Source organism: Xyrauchen texanus, chromosome 22 (genome assembly GCF_025860055.1).
Source record: "Xyrauchen texanus isolate HMW12.3.18 chromosome 22, RBS_HiC_50CHRs, whole genome shotgun sequence".
NCBI lineage: Eukaryota > Metazoa > Chordata > Actinopteri > Cypriniformes > Catostomidae > Xyrauchen > Xyrauchen texanus.
Genome location: NC_068297.1, coordinates 23,166,406 through 23,191,179, shown reverse-complemented (window position 1 = coordinate 23,191,179; position 24,774 = coordinate 23,166,406). Strand labels below are relative to the sequence as shown.

The 24,774-nt window shown below is 41.0% G+C and overlaps 1 protein-coding gene across 1 annotated transcript in view; it reads right to left on the bottom strand.

Annotated features, from left to right (window-relative positions):
• Positions 1-8,548, bottom strand: part of ywhaqb (tyrosine 3-monooxygenase/tryptophan 5-monooxygenase activation protein, theta polypeptide b) — a 40,016-nt gene extending 31,468 nt beyond the window's left edge. The window contains exons 1-2 of the mRNA XM_052153208.1: positions 8,446-8,548; positions 1,689-2,080 (exon numbers count right to left, since the gene is read on the bottom strand). Of these exons, the coding sequence (XP_052009168.1) occupies positions 1,689-1,982 (294 nt within the window). The 5' untranslated portion in view covers positions 1,983-2,080; positions 8,446-8,548. The remainder of the gene's footprint in view (positions 1-1,688; positions 2,081-8,445) is intronic.
• Positions 8,549-24,774: the final 16,226 nt, after the last annotated feature.

Here is a 24,774-nt window from a genome sequence, read left to right as displayed (position 1 = left end):
GCCATTACTGCGAATCAAACAACAAAAGGCAAAGAGAAAATCACTTACAGCTCTTGAATGAATAATTCAATGCTTTAATCTATCTATGATAAACTATGCAGTGTTATTTTACAATTGATAACTTTATTAGATTTCTTTTTAGACCACACCTGAACAGTAATGTTAGTAGACCTTACTGAAATTAAATCACTGTGCCTATATAACGTTTATCTTTGTGTAATTGTTTATCTATTGTTTATATATATATAAATATAAATATATATATATATATATATAAAACAAAAATAACCGTTAAGAATACAGTTGAAGTACCGGATCGATAAGCAGTATCGGTAAGATAGTAATACCATTAAAACCTTAACGATACCCATCCCTAGTTATGCCTGTACTTCTCTTGGATGCTCTGAATATTGGATTACGTGTCTGGATTGCCCCTTAATTAAAGCTGCATTTGGATCTCAACCTTCGTGTCTCGGAGCAGTTCAGTAACACCTGCTTTGTTTATTTAATATATTTGTTATACATTATTTATAAAATATGTTTTTACTTTATACATTTTTAATTTAAGTGTACAAGTGCAGATTGGTCAAGTGTTCAATAAATGTATTTGTTGAGGAATTTTGTCTATCTTAAGTAATTATTTGTGTTACATTTTATCTTTCAAATAAAAGGTTCAAATAAGAGGTTAAAAACAAGCACATATCGGCCAAAATAAATCGGCAGCATTAATCGGCCGACCCGGATTTCAAAAGATCGGCATCAGCCTGAAAAAAACCCAATATCGATCGACCTCTAGTCTTAACATGCAGGCGGAAAATTACTTACACACTTAAAAACAATTAAAAATGTAAAAATAATAATTATGATGATAATAAATCACTGAAATATAAATCATGGTTCGAGGTGAACATGTTTTTATATTATTTTATCTTTTAAATCACAGATGTAAAGGCTGCAGAGTTGTGGTCACAAATTGCTCTGTGGAAATAATGTGAACTGAACTCAAAACACCTCCTGGGCTGAGATGTCTGAGGTCATTTGCAGCACACATAAATGATACTGTTCTTGAAAAAAAGAAGAGAAAAAAAATTCAGAAGACAGGAACAAAGAAAGAGTGAGAACCTTTTAGATGTGCGTGTTCCATACATGTGCATTGACGGCTTTTCTGTCATCTGTACTTAATAATATAATAAACTGTTTGTTCAAGCAGGTGTCTGTTTGTCTATGGGCATATTATTTGTAATATTAATTTGATAATAATAGCCTAATAATAATTTAACACATTATTGGGAAAACGAGACAAATATCATCTTGACATGGTCAAAGGCATCAGCTATTGGTGATCACTCTTACCATCATTGATCCCGAGATTGTCGTCGAGAGATATGCATTTCTCTCTATAAATTAACACAATGTTCAGACAGTCTCTTGCTGGTTTTCCCGACACATCATTACTGCTTTTGCTGTGGCTCACTTCGTGCGTGCACTTGTAAAATGTATATTTTAAAGGATGATTATTATGGTTTATTATTTCTCTGTAATGTAGAACATTACTCCCTTCAAAATCTAACCGACACAGATGATGTTGCTGTAGTATTCGCATCTATTTTAATTCTGATTTGTGATTGGGCTTTTCTTTTGTGATTTTTTTTTGCATATTACCATCCATATTGTAACAAAACACTCACCAACACATCGTTGCAGATATCCCGCAGTTCACACTCCACTTTCTTCCGGTATTCCTTCACCATCTGCAGTTTCTTGTCATTTCCCTCTGTCTTTTGCTCGATGCTGGAGATGACCCTCCACGCAGACCTCCTGGCGCCCACAACATTCTTATAGGCGACGGAGAGCAAGTTTCTCTCCTCGTTGGACAGCTCAATGCCAGCCTCGGTCACTGACTTCATACAGGCAGCCATATCGTCATAGCGCTCTGCCTGCTCGGCCAGTTTCGCCTTCTGGATGAGCTCTGGTCTGTCCATCCTGCCGCTTTTCTTTAAGTCTGTGAGAGTTTCTAGATCTTTGGGACACTTGAATGATCAAAGGACAGGAATGAACCACTGATTAATCCTTAGAGAGGCTGAGGAGGAAAGATCATGACAGTCAGACTCAATTAGACTATATTTCTATATCAATGCATATTTTGTTAAGATAAGTGTTCTAAATCGAAGCGAGGGCATTCAAAGAAAAAAATTGTACTATACAGAAATGTGCCCCATCAACACTTGGTGTCTCTTGCATTCAACATTTGAATAATATATTAACCTTATTCTGCTTTAAACGTCATTTGATTAAATATATTCATCTTCAAAGCTTAAATGGCCCATTTTCCTTCAGTTTCTTCTGTTTTTGATGATTCACATTCTTGCTATATATCGCCTCCTACTGGACAAGGAGAATTTATGAAAACTAAAAAAGTACTTCATTATTGATGGTTTCTTCCACACGTATCACATCGTGTCTGAACACATGGATTTAACCACTGGAGTCATAGGAAATACTTTTATGCTCCCTTTGTGTGGATTTTGGAGCTTAACATTTTTGACACCCATTCACTTGCATTGTGAGAACCTACAGAGCTGAAAACCCCGTAATTTCTTCTAAAAACTTAATTTGTGTTCTGCAGAAGAAAGTGACACATCTGGGATGCCAGGAGGATGAGTAAATCATGAGAGAATTTTAGTTTTTGGGTGAACTATCCCTTTTCATAAATACTTACATATAGAGCATTGTAACAGAGCCAAGGTCTCTGTCATTTCCAAATAAGAGACCACAGTTTATATTGTTTATATTTAAAAATGTGTAATGCACCAAATCTAACATTATTTCTGTTCACTGAGATCTTGGCTGATCAATAAACGGCATCTGCAAGTTTATTCATTTTGGACTCTTGAAGACTTTGTCTATGCCCGTCATAGTAAGGATATAATTTTTTTTAACATTCTATAGATTGATAAAAAAATAAAAAAACATTATCAGACGATGAATCTGTTATCTGCCTTTTCCACCACCCTAGTCATTGGTCATCCTATAATCATAATGACCATCTTTTTTTTCACATTGCGACGATGAAAAATGCGGGATAAAATGTGCATAACAGTCATGAAAATGTTCACAATGTGAAAAACTTTAATGGTCCAGAAATCGGCTACATTTTCTATATTAAAAATGTAATTTCTTATTTGTTTCTCTTGATTCTGGGGTAAAATAGGACCAGGAGATTTCCTGACATGTTTCGTGAGAATTACCCTCGTAAACAGCTAAAATATACAGCATGTATGTGTATCACAGGTGCTTTCCGATGGCCATTAATGGTGCCTAGGTAGGCAGCTCACTAGGCTTTGAGGCCAGCGTTGACAACTATTTTTCATGGGAAGTTGTCAAAAGCTTGCTGAAATGTCACTTAAAGTAGCTAAATCACGTGATGGCGTCATTACGTTAGACATCAAATTTACATATGTAACTGGACTGCCGTAAAGGGGCAATTCTTTAAAGTTGTAGAACCTTTTTTGTTTGTTCCATATGTTTTTTATTTTATTGAACTTAGATTTAACAATTAGTATTTAACTACTAATCATTTAGCTATCACTAATTGAACTTGTCAAACATTCAGACAGAAGGGAATTTCTATTTATTTTATATATTTTTAGTAATTTCCAAAAGAAAGAGAAAACAAAATTCTAAAAAGTCTTTACAAAACTGCATTGGGGACCCAGACACAGCAAATGCAGTGGTGTCTGAGGGATCTTCTATGAAAATATTACAATATTTTCTAGAGTTTATCAATTGAGTGTAGTTGGATATGAATATTATAAGATCTGTTCATTTTGAATCATAATGACAGTATGTATGCATATATATATATATATATATATATATATATATATATATATTTTTTTTTTAAATAATTTTTACATTAAAATTATTTTCATATTTCTTTACATGCAGATATCCAAGTTTGGGGTTATAGAAGCCCTTGTGACAGAGGAATGATACTGTATGGGGGTTCAGGGTAGGGCTGCACTATTTGGGGAAAATGTCATATTGCGATTATTGAGGCTAATATTGCGATATGCGATTGTGATATATAAACAAATGGTAACATGAGTCAACTTGCTTGGTTATCAAGGAAAATGCACAAATAGATTACTGATAATGCTGAAATGTGTATTTCTCAACTCAAACATACAAACTAGCAACAACAACTATAAATGCAGTGTTTTCAAATTAAAATAATAACATCTTTGCATTACTACAAACTTGTTATTTTCTCAATATTACACCTAAATAAAATAGAACAATAAATAAGAACATACAAATTTTCATGAAAATAAGAACAAACAGGGACATTTAATCAGGATGTAACATGTACTTTCTATAAACTCTTTTGAAAAGGAAACTGGATATAAAAGTGTGTTTCACTCAAACCACTAAAACTGTTGTTGCTGTTGTTGTGTGTGTTTTTTTGTTTTTTTTTAAATGACCTACTGGTATTTCCAAATCCTCTTTCTAAAAAGTTCTACTTATCGTTGGTACCTCTTGTCCAGTGTGTGGATCACTTTCTGAAATCCCACTTTGCTAACGGTGCATCATGTCTCTTTATATCTCTGTAAAGAATTGTCATATGGCGTGACACTCGCAAACACATCTGTAATTGTGCTATGTTTTGTTTACTGTTTTTATGTAGTTTTAGTCAATGAAAACTGTTGACATTTTAGTCATATTTTAGTAACATTTAGTCATATTGATATTTTAGCCACTGAACACTGGAAACATTTCTGTCAATCTTGTCTATCCAAAACACACATATATATATATATATATATTACACACACACATTTTATTGTTGTTGTCATTTTAGTGTTATTTTTCACATATGACTTATGATGATGACGTTGCAAGCTGCAGACAGCGGGGGTGAGAGACGAGCGTTACCGTGTTAGAGCGTGTATCACCCGGCAAAACTTTATATCTCTCCCGGTCTCGACTCCCGCTCAGATTGGGTCTCTTCCAAGACTGGTTGAAGCAAACTTTAATTAAGGATGAAAGAAAGATATATCGCCAAGCTATGATCTGTTATTTTTTCTGGCCACCAGTTCAGTGTCAGTCTGCTCGGCGTCCATCTTCACCTGATTTCCACGCTGCACACTGGAAACTCACATGACCACACGTGCCAATCCCTAAACTGAGACTGACTGGTCATCTTTTAATTAGAGGTGTAAAAATGGGCAAACAGCTCTCAGACAGAATGGGCTGTCACGTCCACACATGCACTTATTTATTTAATAAAATCGCAGCATTTGCCGTCATATAATCGCACAGGCTGGCATCGCGATTGCGATATGATTTATCATGCAGCACTAGTTCAGGGGTAACTCCAGAGAGAAACTTTTGAAAATGTAAATGTCTGAAAGGACCAGTGTTGCCAACTATTTTCAATGGAAAGTAGCTAAAGCCTGCTCGAAAAGTAGCTAAATGTCGCCAGATGACGTCATGCGTCATTAGCATATTAATGACGTCATCGCGTCGTATTTGCATTCTGCCTAATTTGTCGGTACTGTAGCCTACTTCAGTTTATAATAACGGTTATCTCCCCTAAACCGTGCTCATACTGTTTTTATATAAGTATATAGCCGAAAAACGGTCAAATTAAATGTTTTGAATTAAAACAAAGGAGAAGGCAGCTGATATGTGATCACTGATTGGTTCCTGCTAACACAGCGTGCACATGCGCAGCTCATTCATGTCTATGTCCGCTGGCGTGCAGTCAACGGAATGTGCTGCTCCTCTCAGCCGCTCACTGAACAGAGCAGACGCAGCGGGAAGTAAGACCTCACGCTTGCAGTACTGGCGATATTTGGAATTTGGAAAGTTGCTAAGGTTTGTCCAAAAAGTCAGCTAGATTTGTCAGCTAGTACGCTTTTTGAAAAAATGTCGCTAAAGGGGTCTGAAAAGTCGCTAAAATAGCGACAAAGTCGCTAAGTTGGCAACAATGGAAAGGACCATTTTTCTATTTTCATTAAAGTGAGAAAGACTAGGCTACAAACTAGTAATTCTTTTGTCTTTCATCCTTGTCAGAGATGATGATATCTGAATAATTTCACAAAATTAGAACTGAAATCTATTTGTTTATTAATAAAGGCTTGGAACATGCTGATTAATAAAACTAAATTTAAAAAGAAAAAAACTATATGATCTAAAGGCGCTCTGGAAACATGCACCTCATGTTTACGCACATGTGGGGAAAAGAGGAAGCGGGTGGACAGGACAGGGCATCAGTGAAGCGTGTTTCTGTGCTAGAGAAAAATATTCAAGAATACAGCGCAGAAAGTTCAGATAAGATGTAACTGGGACTGTTGTTTTGTCGCGCTGCTCACTAGAGACGATGAGAGGGCGTAACCGTCGTCATGATGTCTTGCAGTCAAGATGGAATCAATCTGGGGTCTGGATCTGGAATGCGGTGAACTGCGTAGCGGGGGCAATAGCAACTTCATACAGTCTGAGGCTGCATTTCCACTGACGTGAAGAAATCCACACAAAGCCACTTCCAATGCTAGGGAAACGCTTGCCCCGCGCTGCTGTCAATTTTACAATCCACCTGGCGAGCTTGACGCTTGGTTTCCATAGGAAGGAACTGAAAGCGCTCGCTCACATTCGCTCAGCATCCGCCAGTGGAAACATAAGACAAGAAAACCAAACTGCTAGTGTTTTTAGCAACACGCATGTCTAGATGTAGAACACAGGCTAAATATCGGAAATTACTCAAAAGCTTATCGTCGATATTGTGGAGTTTTTTTTATCGCGATAAATATTGATATCGTTTTATCGCCCAGCCCTACAATAGTTCATTGTTAGTGCATTAATATCCATTGTCTGATACAACTTTTGATTTTAAAATGTAATAGCCTATGTTGTAACTAACATTAAGTTCATTAGTTCATGTTAACTACAGTGATGCTGTTAAATAATATTAACAAGTTTAACCTTTTTGTTAATTGTTACTGTAATTTAATGTGTGGGGCATAAGAATAATTGCAGCATATAACTTGCAAAAGTGTGGCAAAGAGCACTTTAAAAAATTCGGTATTGGTGGATTTAAATTTTATTTTTTTTAAAGGAGATCCAATCAACCTAAAATGTCCTGATCGGTGCACCACTATATGCAGTTGTTTCCTCCAATTTCACATAGACACAGATACTTTTCATTTAAGGGCAGTTTGGCCAGTAAAAGATCAAATAAACCTCTTTTTGATTAACTCTTTCATTCCTTCTTGTCTGTTGCTTAAAGAAAATATTGGTAATCGGAATCGGCCATGAAAAATCATGATCGGTGCATCCCTACTTTATTATAGATCAGGGGTTCATATCCGTTCTCACTCTCTATCGCCCTGCTAGATCATTTCTCAATGCTCTTCTATCGCTGTAGGCTGACTTCTCTAAATGGAGAGCATGCACGTGAATTGAGGTTGATCGTCCTAACACATCCCAACAACACGCAAGCTCGCCAATCAGCCGATATATAGAACATCCGCGTGCACATTAATAACCGCAGATGGCGTGAAGGTCTGTCATATTACTTGAAACACAGGGGGCGCTAGAACACCGAGAAAATGAGACATCATTCACGGTAGAGCTGATGTTTTTTGTGTCGCCAGATGTGGAAGAATGTCGCTAAAGCAGACAACAAAAGTCTTGTCTTTAGTCGTGTCAAAATGTCTATTTTACTCTCTAAGGCTGTCAAAAATTCGCTAAGTTTGCAACACTGTAGACACTGCATGTGTCAGTGCACCACGCGCAGCCCTGCCCTTCCCATTAAAACGCACATTTTCAAACAAACCGGACCGTTAGCTTGAACTACCTTTTAATTGCTTCAAATAGGCCATTAGCGATCGCGATCATACGGAGCCGAAATGAACCAACGTAATCCAGTTTGATTTCCGTGAGGTCCCTATACAAGGCTTTATTCGAACATCTCTGCATTCAGTTAAGAATATTAACTTACATATTCACACAAGTCATAACTACAGCTTAACGTATATCAACGTATATAACCAAAATATTGAAGGCAAAATAAATGTGTAAAACTCATCACAAAATAGACTTATGCAGTTTAAGCAGCATCGAGACCCGCCTTAACATCACAGCCATAGGTCTTATCGTGTATACTGCACGTTATCCTGTTTTTTAAAAAAAAATTATATATAACAAATCTGGAGTCTGAATGTTCCAATATGTGTTACATATGTTTAGTTATGGGCAAATCAACCTTTTTCCTGACCGATTCGGACGCAGTTTGGCAGCCCCTCCTGCCTCTCTCAACCGACGGGCGCGATTATATTGAATACGCCGTTGGTTACAATAATATAAAATGTGCAAAATAATCTAAACACATCTAATAAACAGACACAAACCTTTAAATATAATATATATTAGGTCGTATCTCACCTCTCAATCAATGGTTGACTCCGGAGTGAAGCCTATGAGCATGGATGGTTAGGGGGAAAATGTAGTCGAAAAAGACAATCGAAAGTGTTCGTGAAGGACGCCGCTAATCCCGCCTGTCGACCAATCAGATCGCGCGTTTTCTACCTGTCACTCGTTATTCTTCAAATGATCACCCAATGGCTATTTAGCGCGGGGAATGGAGGCGGGAGAACGGAAACAGTTCGGTTGCCCAGTAGACTCGGACTTGTAGCCACGGGGTTTCCTCCAATTAGAGCAAGGGGATGACGTCACTATTGCTATGACGATCCCCCCTCCTCCTACTCATCCCCAGCATCACCCTCAGCAGCATCATGATTTGAAGCTGGATGCACCACCAGCAGTTCTTGCCTACCTACTGAGACCCAAATGCCACCTCTCTGATTAATCAGATTTGAGAGATAATTTGTCTGGTTCTTCTCAAGGGCCAGCTGAGTTTATCAAATACATGAGATTGGGAAAGGTTGGTGTTGAGCTCATTGCAAAAGATATAATAACATAGCAGGTTTAAAGAGAAAATATGTAAGATACTGGGTTGTTTTGGATTTTTAGAAACAAAGAAATAGAAAGACAAAAGAGGATAAAATCAAGGATGGTTGATTTAAAGGGTGTTGCATTGGTTGAACTGTGAGTTATGCAAACAACAAAAAATGTAAATACACATTTTGCACATTTTCTTGGCTATCATCATGTTTTAAGACCTCACAGCACATGCAGATTAAATTAGAATTGACTGTTGTTCTTCTCATAATTGTATTTCTTTGTACTGTTTATTTGACTTTAAATATTCAAGGTCATTTCAAGGGCTATGTACACACACACACACACACACACACACACACACACACATTTATATATTTATGTGTATATATTTACAGAAAGAGAGAGAGAGAGAGTATACGGTGCATACTGTGCATACATATATAATAAGGACTCAGAATATCGAGTAACTGGCCTTTCAGACAATATTTGATCAGCTATTTTGTGAATTTATGCTCTTTTAATGATAACAGTCAGAAACAAAGCCAAAGCAACTCAAAGACTGACAGTCTATCTGTTGTGAACACAGACAAGCAGAATGATTCAAACATTAAAGCATCAGCGTTGTTACACTAAATATCAGCACTCTTCAAACGTCATTTAACCAGTCAGATTAGAGGACCGGAACTAACTGTTGTACAATTCAGTTTTTATTTAAAGAAGACCATAATATTAAAGTGTGGTCATTCTGTAAATGCTGTGCTAGTGAACCAAGCAGCTGCATAGAGCAGTGATAGTGCTGACACTGGTGCTCACATGACACTGCAGTCACACTGCCTGGGGGGAATCAATATGTGACGTCAGTGCTCTGACAGAGAGGAACAAAGGCATTTGCCAACTTAAGTCCTGAAAATCGCTGTGTTTATATGTACGGACATAGTAGTGGTCAAAAACTAAAGGATAAGTAGGATAGAAGACAGATAGCAACCTTTTCTGTCTGTGATCCAATGTAGCCTATGGCCTTAGCATGAACGTCTACCCAGAGGTGTCAAATAAGCTGTTCCCCTAAGAAACCACCCACCCATACACAGCACCAAGCTGCTGTAGACACTCATGCTTATATTCATCATAACAGAACTCTTTCTCATGTGATATTGTGGAAATATTTATACCAAACATCATGGTAATAGCCCAAAAGCCCAGTATTACTGTGAAAAGTTTAACTGCATGAGCAGGGACTGGTTGAACACATCCATCCATCTTAACGTAAATTATGTTCTGGTTTGATTACCATGTGAAAAATACAATAACATTGTCTCAGTGGATACATCAAAGCTCCAAATGAAAGTGCTTGCACCTACAGAACAGATTATCTTATTGCTTCTCCTCTGTATGTGAGCAGACTGGGGGAATAGAGCAGGGGAATAGGTGGGTGGGAATTGTGAGTTTGTGTAGGCAATCTGATTGAATGAGAAGAAGGTGTATTTCATACTCTGTCTGCATGGCTGTGTGTGAGTGTGTAGGAGTGAGAGTGGTGCAGTTGGCTCTTGGCACCCTCATTTTCTGTCCTTTTACGATTGTTATTGTCGGTGAGCGGGTTCCTTATGCACTACTATGCTGCCTTAACACAGCAACAAAGAAATGTATTAAAAATTATTTCTGTGTTTTCTTCTTCTTGCATCATTTGTTAGTGTTAAAACAGTCATTGTTGGACGTTTTTGTAGAAAAACACCTCTTTGAAGATTCTTAAACATTTACAGGAGGGTGAGTAAATGATGAGAGAATAAACATTTTTGAGTAAACCATCCCTTCAAGCGAAAGTGCTCTTAGAAGAAAACATTTTCCAAAAAAATATTTTTATTGTTTGTTAGTTTTTTAATAAAAAAATGACTTAAGACTTTACTTAGACTTTTAGGCAGTTGATTGGACTCCAAATGAGAGACTTCTAAACAACAATTTTGGGGATAATTGTTTTCTCTAATTATTTAGATACTACGGATCGAAATATTAATTATTAAACATCTTAATCAGTTCTATTTTATGAAGTATGGTCATAAACGGTTTAACTCTCAGAGACCCAAGCACTGATATTGATTTAAAAAAACAAAATCTCCTCCTTGAAAGCTTTTTTAGGAAACCACTTATTATAAAAATTTTGATTTTAATGCATATTTTGTTTGGGGGTGAATTTTGGAAGAATGCTGGGCATTTAATGTTTGCAAAATTGAACCTTATGAAATCCATTGAAATTATACATTTAAAAAAAAAATCAAATGAATTGTTTTGCAAAAGAGTTATAAAACATACCTGCAGCAAATAAACATTTTAACAAAATTGACTTTTTATAGAGACAAAAGACTAAGAGTTGAAGTCTTGACTTGTACTAGTACTACCAGAGACTTGTAAACATGCCTGCCTATGTTATAACAATCCATTTTTATATTATATGGGCACCATCTCACAGCTTTCTCAATCAAATTTAGCTGTTTCTGCAATTATCATATTGAGTAACACAAGCTTATACCTGTCTGCAGGGTGCAGTGAGGTTAGAGTTTCCCAGTGTGACTCATTCTGTCAGACAGACCGAAATGAGTTTAAATTAGTGAGTGTGATGGAGAAAGAATCCGGGCATGCCATGAAAATTAACAACCTGAGCTGAACATGTCACTCTCCTTAATTCAATTAGTAGAACCAATATCCTAACGTTAATAGCAAACAAAGATATCAGTTTCAGAGCTCCAGAAGGACATATGGAGCTGTTAGGGGGACGTATAGATAATCTGCTCTCTGTACAGTGTGGAGGTGGAGAGCTGTTATGTAAGAAGTGGGTGTCCTCCTACTAGCTGCTGTAGATTTGACTGCACAACTCTGGTGTGTGGGATTAAGTGCTTTTGTCCCTTATTACACTTCCTCTCTCTGTCTTCCTCTTTGGCCTTCCCACCTCCTCTTTAATACTTACTTTCTTCCAAACTCTCATGCCAAAGGTCATGACTGAATTACATAAAACACATGTGCGTGCACACACACACACACACACACACACACACACACACACACACATGTTGTGTTTCCATGTTTTATGGGGACTTTCCATAGGCATAATGGTTTTTATACTGTACAAACTTTATATTCTATCCCCTAAACCTAACCCTCACAGAAAACTTTCTGCATTTTTACATTTTCAAAAAACATAATTTAGTATGATTTATAAGCTGTTTTCCTCATGGGGACCAACAAAATGTCCCCACAAGGTCAAAAATTTCGGGTTTTACTATCCTTATGGGGATATTTGGTCCCCCCAAAGTGATAAATACACGCTCACACATACACACACACACACACACACACACACACACACACACACACACACACACACACACACACACACACACACACACACACACTTCATTACCGCATATTTTGGAAAAAATGCATAGGACTTACCAGCCACTTTGATTTTTCATACATTATATGTATTTATGTATAAAAGTGGTGAGTAAATTGGGCATTTACCAGCCACTGTGGCTGGTGGGCAAAAAAAAGTTAATTTCACACCTTGATCACAATGCTTTTACAACTTTCAGTAAACTACTTCATGTGAGAGAATACAGACCACTGATTGTGGTAGAGGAGTAGAACATTTAGGGTGTGTCTTATGGCAGGAAGCCACTGGCTGAGGTGCTGTTGACTCAGGAGAACTTTGAGCACCAGAGAAGACACACCCAGCTATTAAATTCACATTCAAAGAATCCAATCTTTGCCAAATAAATGGCTGCTGATTCCGGTGAAAGTGAACAGCAAAGAACTAACAGGTGTGGCTGTAACTTTTCACTCCATTATGTTTTTTGTTTTTTTAAGGCAGATTCTATTTGCGCCCTGGTGCAAATAATGGTATATGCCATTTACAGCCCAGTGCAAATAGTGGCAGATATTATTTGCACCCCAACCCTGGTCCAAATAGTGTCAGTTACTATTTATACCATATTTAAACACTAACATACAGTATGGGCATCACTGCAGTTTTGAATGTGTATATTGTGTCCCACAGACAACAGTTCAACAGTTATATTCAGTTATTCAGTTAGTATTAAAGGAAATATTAAGAGTGGAATCAGGACATCTGATGGGAAAAAAGTGGAACAAAAAGCAGATTCGTACAGCGGTCGCTAGAACAAAAGTACACATTCACACACCATCTTTACGCTGTACGACACTGCAGCGACATTTAGTTTGACGTATATTTCCTTGGTTCCATCAGACTAGTGGGGTGCAAAAAGCTGGCCTGTGTGGGAGATGCTATTTACACCGGGATGCAAATAGACCTCCTTTTCAGCAGCCTGTGATAATTGTTCACTTTGCTGCCTTTGGATTTGTTAGATATATGCTTTTGTATAACTAGAAACACTGACATTTGAGCTATTGTGATGTCATTTAGTGAACTGGTGTCCTTACTCATAAATACATTTGTCCTGAAACTGTTAAATGTAACACCTGTAATGTACTTCTTTGCCCCTCTGCCTGGTGTGTTTACACAGTTAAAGGTACACTGCAGATGATTTCACATGTAACATTTCATTAGAAATGAGTAAAATACCATAATTGACCCAATGCATGAATGAAAATAAAAAAATCAGTATTCAACATCAGGGTATAAAAATGGTTCAAAGAACGAAAATGAACGAAATTTCTGGGTGCGGATGCCAGAGCGTGCCCCGTCCCTGAGAAAGAAGGTACTTCCTCAGGGGAATTTGCCAGGGAGGGGCTGTTGTGAGAAGCGTGAGGTCCGAGAACCATGTCCGAGTGGGCCAACAGGGGGCCACTAAGGTGACTTGCTCCTCGTCCTCCCTGACCTTGCACAGCACCTGTGCAATAAGGCTCACTGGGGGGAATGCGTACTTGTGCAGCCCCGTGGGCCAGCTGTGTGCCAATGCGTCTGCCCCGAGGGGAGCCTCTGTTCGGGTGTACCAGACCGGGCAGTGGGAGGTTTCTCGAGAGGCAAACAGGTCTACCTGGGCCTTGCCGAACCGTTCCCAAATCAGCTGGACCGACTGGGGGTGAAGCCTCCACTCTCCACTGGGCAAGCGTTGTCGTGACAGCGCGTCCGCTATCACATTGAGGTTGCCGGGGATGTGACTTCAGTCGCTGCTGGCTCCAAAGGAGGAGACGACGGGTGAGTCGTGACATGTGGCGCGAGCATACTCCACCTTGGCGATTTATGTACGCTACCACTGCGGTGCTGTCTGACCCGACTAGGACATGTTTGTCCCGAACTAGGGGGAGAAACTTCCTCAGGGCAAAGAACCCCGGTCATATAATCCAACAGCAATGCTTCTTGTAGAGCTATTCTTGTATTCTTCTTGTAGAATGAACAGTAGTGAATTCAGCTCACTGATCACACAACCGTTTGGCTCCGAAGAAAGAATCTAACTAACAGATACACGATTACCTCCTTTTATACACGTATGTCCGGGGGAGGGACATGCAAATTCTGTTCACCAATTTCTCATTGGCCTTTTCTCAAAATCAGAGGTAACTGTGGCTCCCAAAAGCCACTATTGTCACTTCAATCGACACAACGTTGAGTGAGTGACAGACGGGGAACAACATTGTTTCAATCAGGTGAGCAACCCATTGATGCAATATTGATATGATGCAATAATACATTGTGGCAGGGCGGAGGGCGGGGCCGGGTCGTGATACTACACACCGGTCCCGTATTAGGCTAATTATGCCTCCGTGAGGTTTAAAGGCTGACTGCAGAGGGCCGTGCGGGAGAGAGAGATCGTTAGCGGACATGTCCGTCATGTGTGTGTTTGTGTTGTCTTTTAAGTTTATCAATAAACCTATTATTTATATTGAAAAGCCGGTTCTCGCCTCCTCCTTTCCATTGATCCCTTTACACTGGTGCCGAAGCCCGGGAAGGAGGAGGGATACGCCGTAGTAGAGTTCTCGCCACTACCGTCCACCCCAACGGAGCAGCCGCGGCCATCTGCTGGGGGATGAGGAGCCCAGCCGCCTGAACGAGGACGATGGCCGCCGACCGCGAGGGGAGAAGGGGCTCCTAGCCGACCGCCTGGAGCGGTCAGGGCCGCTGCCAGGGGCGCAGGAGTCGCCTACCGGCCGCTGAAACGCAGCGAGGTTTAAGACCGCCGACCGCGAGCGGGGAGGGGCTCACTGGCGACCGCCTGGAGCGAGAGGACCGCTGCCAGGGGTGGGGGAGACCCCTTCTGTTCCCCGAGAACGCGGCGGGGTGTTCCGTCAGCCAGGGGCTGGAGGACTGCCTCGGATCCGCCCGGAGAGGCGCGGCTGTCGTCCGATAAAGGGTGGAGGTGTGGCCGAGGAACAAGATGCGGCGTATCGGAGAACTGGCAAGTAAGTTTTTTTTTCATCTCTCTCTCCTCTCTCTCTCTCTCTCACTGTCGCTCTACGTTGGCCTTTATCCTCTTTTAAATTTTACAGTTGTTTGGGGGGTACTACACTGTTACAGGAAGTACCCCCCATTTTAATTATTTGTGTTTCCCTCCCCTTGTCCCCCCCCTTGTCCAGGTAGATGGGGATGACCTGCCGGCAGACAGCGCAGAAGGCACGCCCTCCCCCAGGGAAAGGGGGGGGGGGGTGTACGTCAGGCCGGGGGCTCCCCAGCCTGAGAGAACGAGGGAGGAATGTGGCAGGGCGGAGGGCGGGGCCGGGTCGTGATACTACACACCGGTCCCGTATTTGGCTAATTATGCCTCCGTGAGGTTTAAAGGCTGACTGCAGAGGGCCGTGCGGGAGAGAGAGATTGTTAGTGGACATGTCCGTCATGTGTGTGTTTGTGTTGTCTTTTAAGTTTATCAATAAACCTATTATTTATATTGAAAAGCCGGTTCTCGCCTCCTCCTTTCCATTGATCCCTTTACATACATATTTGATGCTGCCGGGTTTTGACTTAAAAGCAGCTCTGTAATAATTAACTGTATGTTTGTTATGATTTCTATGCTGATAAATCCACCACACCGGAAATAATTTAATAGCTTTGTTTTGTGTGCTTATTTTGTGTTCTAATTACCAATTATTTAAATTGTAACTGTAGTGGAATACTATTGTGTGGCATGGGGGGTACGTGGTCATGTGTCTGCGGGAGAGGGAAAGTGGTAAGGCTCGTCCCCTGGGCTGTAATTACTCTAACACCTGTTTCTCATTATAGTGATGGCAAAGGGAGACTTGATAAGGCTTGCCAGAGTGGCAGAGGAGAGAATGAGAGAGGCAGAGGAGAGTGATGTCTGCATGGTTGCCACACAAAGAGCCTATGTTTACCCGGGGTTGTAACAACAAACAAAAAAAGTTGGCTACTGAGAGCCCTTTTATGTTAAAGTTTTTGAGTTGACGAAAGAGTAAATAAATACACACCCCAAATGTTCACTGTCTGCTGACTCCTCCATTGCCCACAAAGTTACTTATATTTTGAATTTTAAATACGTAATCCCATTACATGTATTGTGTTACTCCCCAATCCTGCGAACTGGACAACTATATGTTAGTCACGTCATGTACAGTGAGAGACACGCTGCACTGTACACACGCGTGTCTTGTGTGTTTTCATGTAGGATTTCGTTAACTCACATAGATGGAGATATTATCTGCTTGTCATCTGAAGATTCATCCACTGTTTTCCACCAGCTTTTTACAGGCACTAGCTGTGCAACATAAGTGTACTCAGTAAAAAATAATTCAAAAACCGCTCTCGGTTAAATGGTATCTGATGGATGAACTCGCACCTCGATTGGAGTTGCTTATTTAATAACGCGGTGTCAATTTTGAAAAGACATGCCAGTGTTATGGACAGGGGTTGACAAGGGTACTTTAAATTCGTTTTTAGAGTAGGCTGTAAATGGGCATAAATAGGTAGCTGACTTAAGAGGACATTTGTTAAATAGATTTTGCAAAGTTTGCAAAGTTTTTGCATCGTGTCTTAAAGGGATAGTTCACTCAAAAATAAAAATTATCTCATCATTTACTCACCCTTATGCCACCCCAGATGTGTATAACTTTCTTTTATCTGCTGAACTCAAATTAAGATTTTTTTAAATAATTCCTCAGCTCTTTTGGTTCATACAATATAAGTAAATGGGTGCCAAATTTCTTCTTTTGTTTTTGGTGATTCACATTCTTCATGCATATCGCCCCCTACTGGGCAGGGAGAAGAATTTCTAGCAAAAAAAGGACTAAATTATAATCTGTTTCTTACCCACACCTATAATATCACTTTTGAATATATGGATTAATCATATGGATTACTTTTATGATGCCTTTATGCTCTTTTTGGAACATAAAAATGTTGGCACCCATTTACTTGCATTGTTAGGACTTACAGAGCTCAAATATTCTTCTAAAAATCATAATTTGTGTTCTACAGAAGAAAGACAGTCACACATAAGGGATGGCATGAGAATGAATAAATAATGAGAGAATTTTCATTTTTGGGTGAACTATTCCTTTAATAGAGGTTTGCAAAAGAACATAAATGTCTTGGTGCCTGACTTAAAGTTTGTAAATTCCTCAAATACAAATTAGAAGAATATTACTGTTTGTTTTCATGGTTATATATGTAAATATTTGGTCGATTCCCGATTGACCAACTAAACTAAACTTAGTTTCCAGTATCTTACCAAGAGGCATGTTGACAAGACACACACACAGTCGCTAGCGCTCGTCTTGCATGCGGGCACATACATACAGTAAGTGCTGGGAAGCAGCTGACAACAAGAGAGCACGCGTGTACAGAATTGAATCTGTATTTTGTTGTATCGATACTGTATAATCTGTGTCATTATAACTGTATCATTATCATTAATTTATTTATCACTTTATATTCAAATACATTGTTAACATGTAATGTTTTAGGATCAACTTGATACTGAAGCACAGGTTCTATCGAAAACATTCATGGCTTAAGCCCCGGTAGCCCATGCCTTTAAAAGACACATAATAACAAATTTTTGGCCCACTGAGATTGCAGACATTAGAAATTGAAACAAGCCTGTAATTATACAAGTTTGAAGGTTTAACAACCTGGAACTAATGAAAGAAATGAAATGATCAGAACAATTGGTACGCTAAGTGCTCTTTTTTACAAGTAGGGCTTTTACCACACTTTATCTTTCTCTTTCTACAAAGCTTCCTAAATACCTGATTATCTGAAATGTATTCTATTGGAATGAATAAAACAGAAGAATATAAACAGTTTAATTTCACTATTTACACAAATGTTTCTAAGTATTGTATGCCTGTTAAACAGTGTTTAAGTAATTTTCTGGCTGGTGGTTCTGCTGTTGTCCTTTTGTCATGGCAGGATTTCACATACCTCATAGTCAGGTTTGCACTTGCCAGTGTTTCACCTAGATTTTAGATGGAAGTCTTTGTGGTGGTTTGTGAAATGGGGAGAGAAGGTGTTTCTGATTTAGTATTTTGTAGTTCGAGTATGATGTCAAGAAGTGCAATTCTTTGTTTTATGTGCAGTGAGGGTACATCCTGTTTCTTTTGGTCTCTCTCTCTCTCTCTCTCTCTCTATGTTTAACATAGGGCTGTTAGAAGCGGCTGGGGCCATCTAACATTATAACATGCATTGGGGAAGGTGTTCTTTTCCGACTGCTATTCTTTCAGATGGAAAAGACCCCGCGGAGACCACATCCTGTCCAGGCTGGGGAGGTCACATGTGGCAAATACATCACATGGGCTTATGGGCCACACATGGAAGTGGCGCGGTGGTAGGTCCTACCTGGTGAGGGAGGAGCTCTACAAACACAGTAACCGGGGGCAGGGGGAGCTACCCAAGTGAGACGTGGGTGCGCCGACAGGGTAATCGTGATGACCGATACCTGTGGAGCACCTATACCAGTACAAAGTAATTAGTACCCATAGTGGGTCTGGTCGGGAATTCCTCCGCCGAATTCACAAGTCAGAGGGCTATGGAGGAAAAACATCCAGGGAGCACAAGCTTTTGTGGACTCACCTGGGGGTAAAAGTGCACAGATTTGCCTCGAAAGAAGGGGAAAAGGCACTATGCGCAAGAGGTACACCCGGTCAGTGTCCTGTGTTACCGAGTTACTGGGGCAGTCGCTTGCAGGTTCACTGTCCGGCCCTGAAGGGGGGCTGTAGGAACCTTGGGCACGTTGTTGTGACATGGTCTAGGGGTGACTTGAGTGTCTGCACCGGGCTTCAGGCAAGAGTCGCTGGCAGAGGGCGCTTTCAGGTCCCCGACCCTCTTGATGGAAGCAGACGAAATCAGGAGGGCCATCTTCAGAGGAGGGCACACAGCTCAAATAAGTCTAGTGGCTCGAAGGGGGTTATCGTGAGGGCCCATAGGGGGCGCAGAGAGACCCTGTGAGGAGAACAGGCATGGCCCAGGAGGATTAAGCCTCCAGGTGCCTCTTAAGGGACCTGAGGACCAGGTCATGCACCCGCAGGGGCTTAACGTCCACTGCATTGTGGTGGGCCGGTATAGAGGCTACAACACCTTCAAGGTGGAGGGGGACAGCTGCCCATCCAACCTCCTGTGCAGAAATGAGAGCACTGACCTGACTGTGCATTTCTGCGGGTCTTCTGATCGGGAAGAGCACCAGTAGTGAACAGACGCCATTTTAGGGCATTGAGCTGCCTGGTAGAGGGAGCTCTGGCCTGGTTGATAATGCCTATGACAGCAGGTGGTAGGACACTTTTAGATCATCCGCGATCCATCCAAGGGCCAGACGTAGAGATTCCAGAGGTCTGGGTGCAGATGCCAGAGGGTGCGCATGCCCATGGCGTCTGTGGTGACCACGGCACATCTGGACACCTGCTGCAGGGGGACTCCCATCTGCAGAAAGCCCTCTATCCAGGGGTTGAGTAGTTGATGGCAGAGAGGGGTGAAATACACAAAGTATGTGCCGTGGCGCCATGCCCATCTCGGGACGCCAGAGCTGTAGCAGTCTCATTTGCATCAACCTGAGTGGCGCGACCACAGATGAGGACGCCATATGCCCCTGGAGCCTCTGGAACTGTTTTAGAGGGGCCGTGTTAACTGGTTTGAGTAGGGCAAGGCACCTCAGCACTGACTGCGCATGCTCGTTTGTGAGGCGCGCTGTCATTGAGACTGAGTCTAACTCCATGCCGAGAAAAGAGATGCTCTGAACCAGGGGCAAGCTTGCTTTTTTCCCTGTAGACCTGAAGCCCTAACCGGCTGAGGTGTCTGAGCACCTGGTCCCTGTGGGCTAGGGCAGTCTTCGAGGTAATGAAATATGTGGAGTCTGGCGTGGCTGTGAGCGGCGCCCTGACACGAGGAACCAATCATCTAGCCACGAGGGTTGAGGGGAGGATGGAGGGTTCCAGTCCAGCCCCACGCTCACGCCGGCCCGGACAAGCATGTCAGCCATCTGCGCGTCGGCCTCAAACTGGGTCAGATGCCGCGATGGTATCCTATGTAGTGGTGGCTGGAGTGGCATTTCCTTTCAGAAAGGAAAGTTGCGACCACAACGTTGCCATGGTCAAGTTCTCACTGCGAGAACAAGAACCATCCACAAACGCTGCCTTGGTTTGATCGCGACCCAGACACACGGGGCAGCGCCTATGACCGTCAGAGGTGGAGAGATATCTGCCACATCCAGGAACTACACACAAAAAGACGCATCTTTAAAATGACATTTAATGCCAAATGTATTACTCTTTTAGAGAAATTATGCTCTTTTAGAGGATTTATGCTCCTTTGGAAGTGCTGTCGAAGCACCCAGGGGCGTAGACTGCACGGGCATGCAGAGAAGAGAAATTCGTTGGTAACGCGCCGTAAGGTCCAACGGCAAAAGCTCTGTAGTCTTTTTTAAAAAAATTTTATACTCTTGTTTTTATTATTGTTTTGTTTTGTTGTTTTTTGTAATCTTTTTTATATTCTTAGGTGATTAAAGGAGCTAAATAGGAGGAGCTAAACACTAGCTCGCTGGACACACAACCTCTCGGCTCCAAAGAAAAAATGTGACTAAACAGATGCATTATTCCCTCTTTTTATACCCGTATGTCTGGGCGAGGGACATGAAATTCTGTTCACCAATTCTCATGGCCTTTTCTCAAAGCTCAGAGGCAACTTGCTCACCGACACAATGTCAAGTGAGTGACAGAAGGGGAACACACCTCTCATGTGATGAAGCATACACTATGGTCTCAGATCTTCAATGCATATTAGTGTGGGTGAATTAATTAAGAATTAATTGCGGCCAGTATACGTTTTAGAAATACATTGAAATATTTTCAGGATCCTGCCACCTTGGTCAGTCATGTTTACTGGTTGGTGATGGGAGACTGACCTCCATGTTCTGTGTTTGTGTTGAGCACATGGCTTATTATTGTGCACATGGCTTCTGTCTTGTCATTTGTTTAGTGTGAGCACATGGCTTTGGACTGGATTGTTTGTCATGTGCTCTCCTGTCTCACGTCTTGATGCTGCCTCCTTGTTACCTTTTTATTAGCCAATTTGCCTCACCTGCCTTCCCCGTTACCCTCCTGATTTCCTTCCCTATTTAATCTCCTTGTGTTTTCTGTTCTGTGCCAGTTTGTTTGATTGAATTGCCAGTTTGTTGATTGTAGTAGGTACGTGTTATGTTCCAGTCATGTTGGTCGGTCTGTCAGTCTGTTTGTGTTCCTGGAGATTCCTGTTTGGAGCCCGGATCTCGAGGCTCCACTTCTCCAGCCCTGCCACTGAATTCCTGCCAGCTGTGGAATTGTGTTTTTTAGTTTCTGTTTTTTATTTTGTCCATCCATCCATCCATCGTCAACCGCTTATCCTGTGTACAGGGTCGCGGGGGGCTGGAGCCTATCCCAGCTAACATTGGGCGAAAGGCGGGGGACACCCTGGACAGGTCGCCAGTGTTTTTTATTTTGTGATTATTATTAAAGCCCATCCTTACCCATTGTTGTGTCCTTGCCTCTCTATCCCATTCTGTGACTGAAAGAACTGTCCAACAGAGGACTCAGTGGAAAGGACGGCTTCTTCTATTTCCATCTCCCACCACCATTTATACCATCCAGCGAAGTATGACCAAGCTTGTCCACCTCCACAAGGCCCATCAGGGGAAGGCTGATGGGAAGGACCTTGCCTGCGTATTTCTTATCACAGTGGATGAGCTGGACTATACTGAGCCTGACTTTAAAGAGGTTTTTAACACCTTCCTCAATCAGCCTGTGGGAGATGGAGAAGCTGGGGCATCTGGAGTTTTGGGACTTTGTCTATGTGAGGAGACAGAATTCCCATACCAAGAGGAGCTCCCCCAGGTAGACTATACCACCCTCCCACCCTTGGTTAGCCAGATCCCCAGCCCTCCGATGACCTGTTTGCAGAGACGGAGAAGGAGGAGGATGAATAGTATCACCTCCTTTCTTGCGGCTGTTGCCAGGAGGCGGAGGAGCCTGCGGCTGACCATCAGGAGGTGTAGGATATAACACCCACTTGTTCTTTGATTTCATAGGAAGTGTGCAGGGGCCTTAATTCCTAATATCATTGTCCCTTTCAAGGCAAGTCAATCCACTTGTCTACCATCTTGGTAATGCTTACAAGCAGCTATTCAGTGGATAAAATTGGCATGAAAATACAGCTCTAATACTTGAATGGGGTAAGAACGAAATCTCAAAAATGGCTGGCCAAGAATACGATAAAGGAACAAATCAGTATTAATCTCTGATGACAATGGTCTCCTAAATTGTGCTTCTTTAGCTCAGATCACGCTTAAGACCATTTTGTGTTCATGCACATTCTCAAATTGACTGACTGGTGTCTGTATCTAAAAGGTAATTTGCTCTTTTACCTGTAATCTGATTAGTTGAGTGGCATTCCAAGAGTGTTTATATAAAGTCCAACAGCACTGGATGCTTCAATATTTGTTCAAAAGTGCTGATATGTTTATGGACATAACACCATTAGTTCAATTCCAGAGTATGATTGCGGTGCACAGAATGGAGTTGTGCTTGATGCTTTGTCTTCTTTTGGAACTATTTTCACTGACAAAAAAGAAATGCAAAAAAAAAAAATTAAAATATATAAAAAACTGTCTGACATGCAAGTTATTTATTATTAACTTGTTTGCTGAAATGTAGTATAAAAGCAGCACTATAAAAGTAACACTTGGCCTGCAGCAAATCACAGCCATGCTGATCAGAACAGAACTCTTGCTCGTGTGATTGCTTAAATAAAATTTAATAAATCCTGTTTATTTACTGTAGATGTTAGCACAAGCGGCACATTTTTAGGCTGCCAAACGAAACCTTTTGTACAGTGTGCCTATCATTTAGTATATGCCTTTAAAGATTTCTGTGCACTATTTTTGTAGTACACATACGTATGAATGAAAAATGAGAACAGGCAGACCAGTCATGACAGCCATCTGGGCTTAATCGAAGTGTGATGTTTATGGCAACCCCCTCATCTCATCTCATACATACAGTACACAACATGTTGAATAATCCTTAATTATAAGACCTTTTCAGATATTGATCACTTCTTTCTGTAATTTTTCTTTAAACAGAGCATTATGAACAGATTTAGCCATGGTGTGACTGGTCATTTAAATATGTATGAGAAAGAAGATAAAGCATCCATATGCCAACACTGACTCCTATTGCTCCCAGAATCTCACTTTCTGAAAGAGCTTTCTTTTATGTGCAAAACACAACCCTCACTGGTTACTATAGCAATACTCCAGGACAACCTACTCTTCCCTTTGTTATGACAAGTAGAGATTTAATGCACATAACAAAACCTACAGGGCTACTTCTGTTTATTGCCTTGTTATGGATTTAAACAGGGATAAGCTTAAACAAAACTCCCCATGGTGTGCTTTGCAGAATAAAAGTTTTGCATTTTAAGACCCTTCTAAAGACACTTTACAATAACAATGAACAAGTTTAATTCTTCTAAACTTAAATGAATTGCCATTCAGATGTCTTCAGATAAAGGTACAAGTAACTTGTAACTTAGGTTTGAGGGCCTGTGAAGAAAAACACTCAGCTCATTTGCATGTTCACACTCCCTAGATGCTGTGTGTTATACAGAACTTTTCTTTTTATTTAAAGGTCTATCTAAATTGGATGTTCCTGTTGTCATGGAGATTTGGTTCAATAAACAGCATGGTTTAAGAAGAATCTACTTCTATGATTCCATCCTGAATCACGGTTGAGCTAACTTCTTACACACACACATGCACGCACGCACGCACACACACACACACACACACACACACACACACACACACACACACACACACACACACACACACACACACACACACCCTGGGTTATAGAAGGTGGATTATTCGGAGACACCTTTTCTTCCACACACATATGTTGGTGCGGCTATCCTTATGAGGACTCTCCATAGACATAAGGATTTTTATACTGTATGATCTATAGATTAACCCACAACCCTAACCCTAAACCTAAACATAACCCTCACAAAAAACTTTCTGCATTTTTACATTTACAGAAAAACATTTGAATTATGGGGACACTAGAAATGTCCTCATAAACCACATTAATAGTATAACACAGTTGTAATTGCCAGTTTGTAACCTAAACAAATGTCCCCGTAAACCACCCAAACCTGCCCACAAGCACACACACACACGCACGCACGCACGCATACACGCACTCTCTCTCTCACGCACACACACACACACACACACACACACACACACACACACACACACACACACACACACACACACACACACACACACACACACACACACACACACACACACACACACACCCTGGGTTATAGAAGGTGGATTATTCGGTGACCACACCTTTTTCTGACAG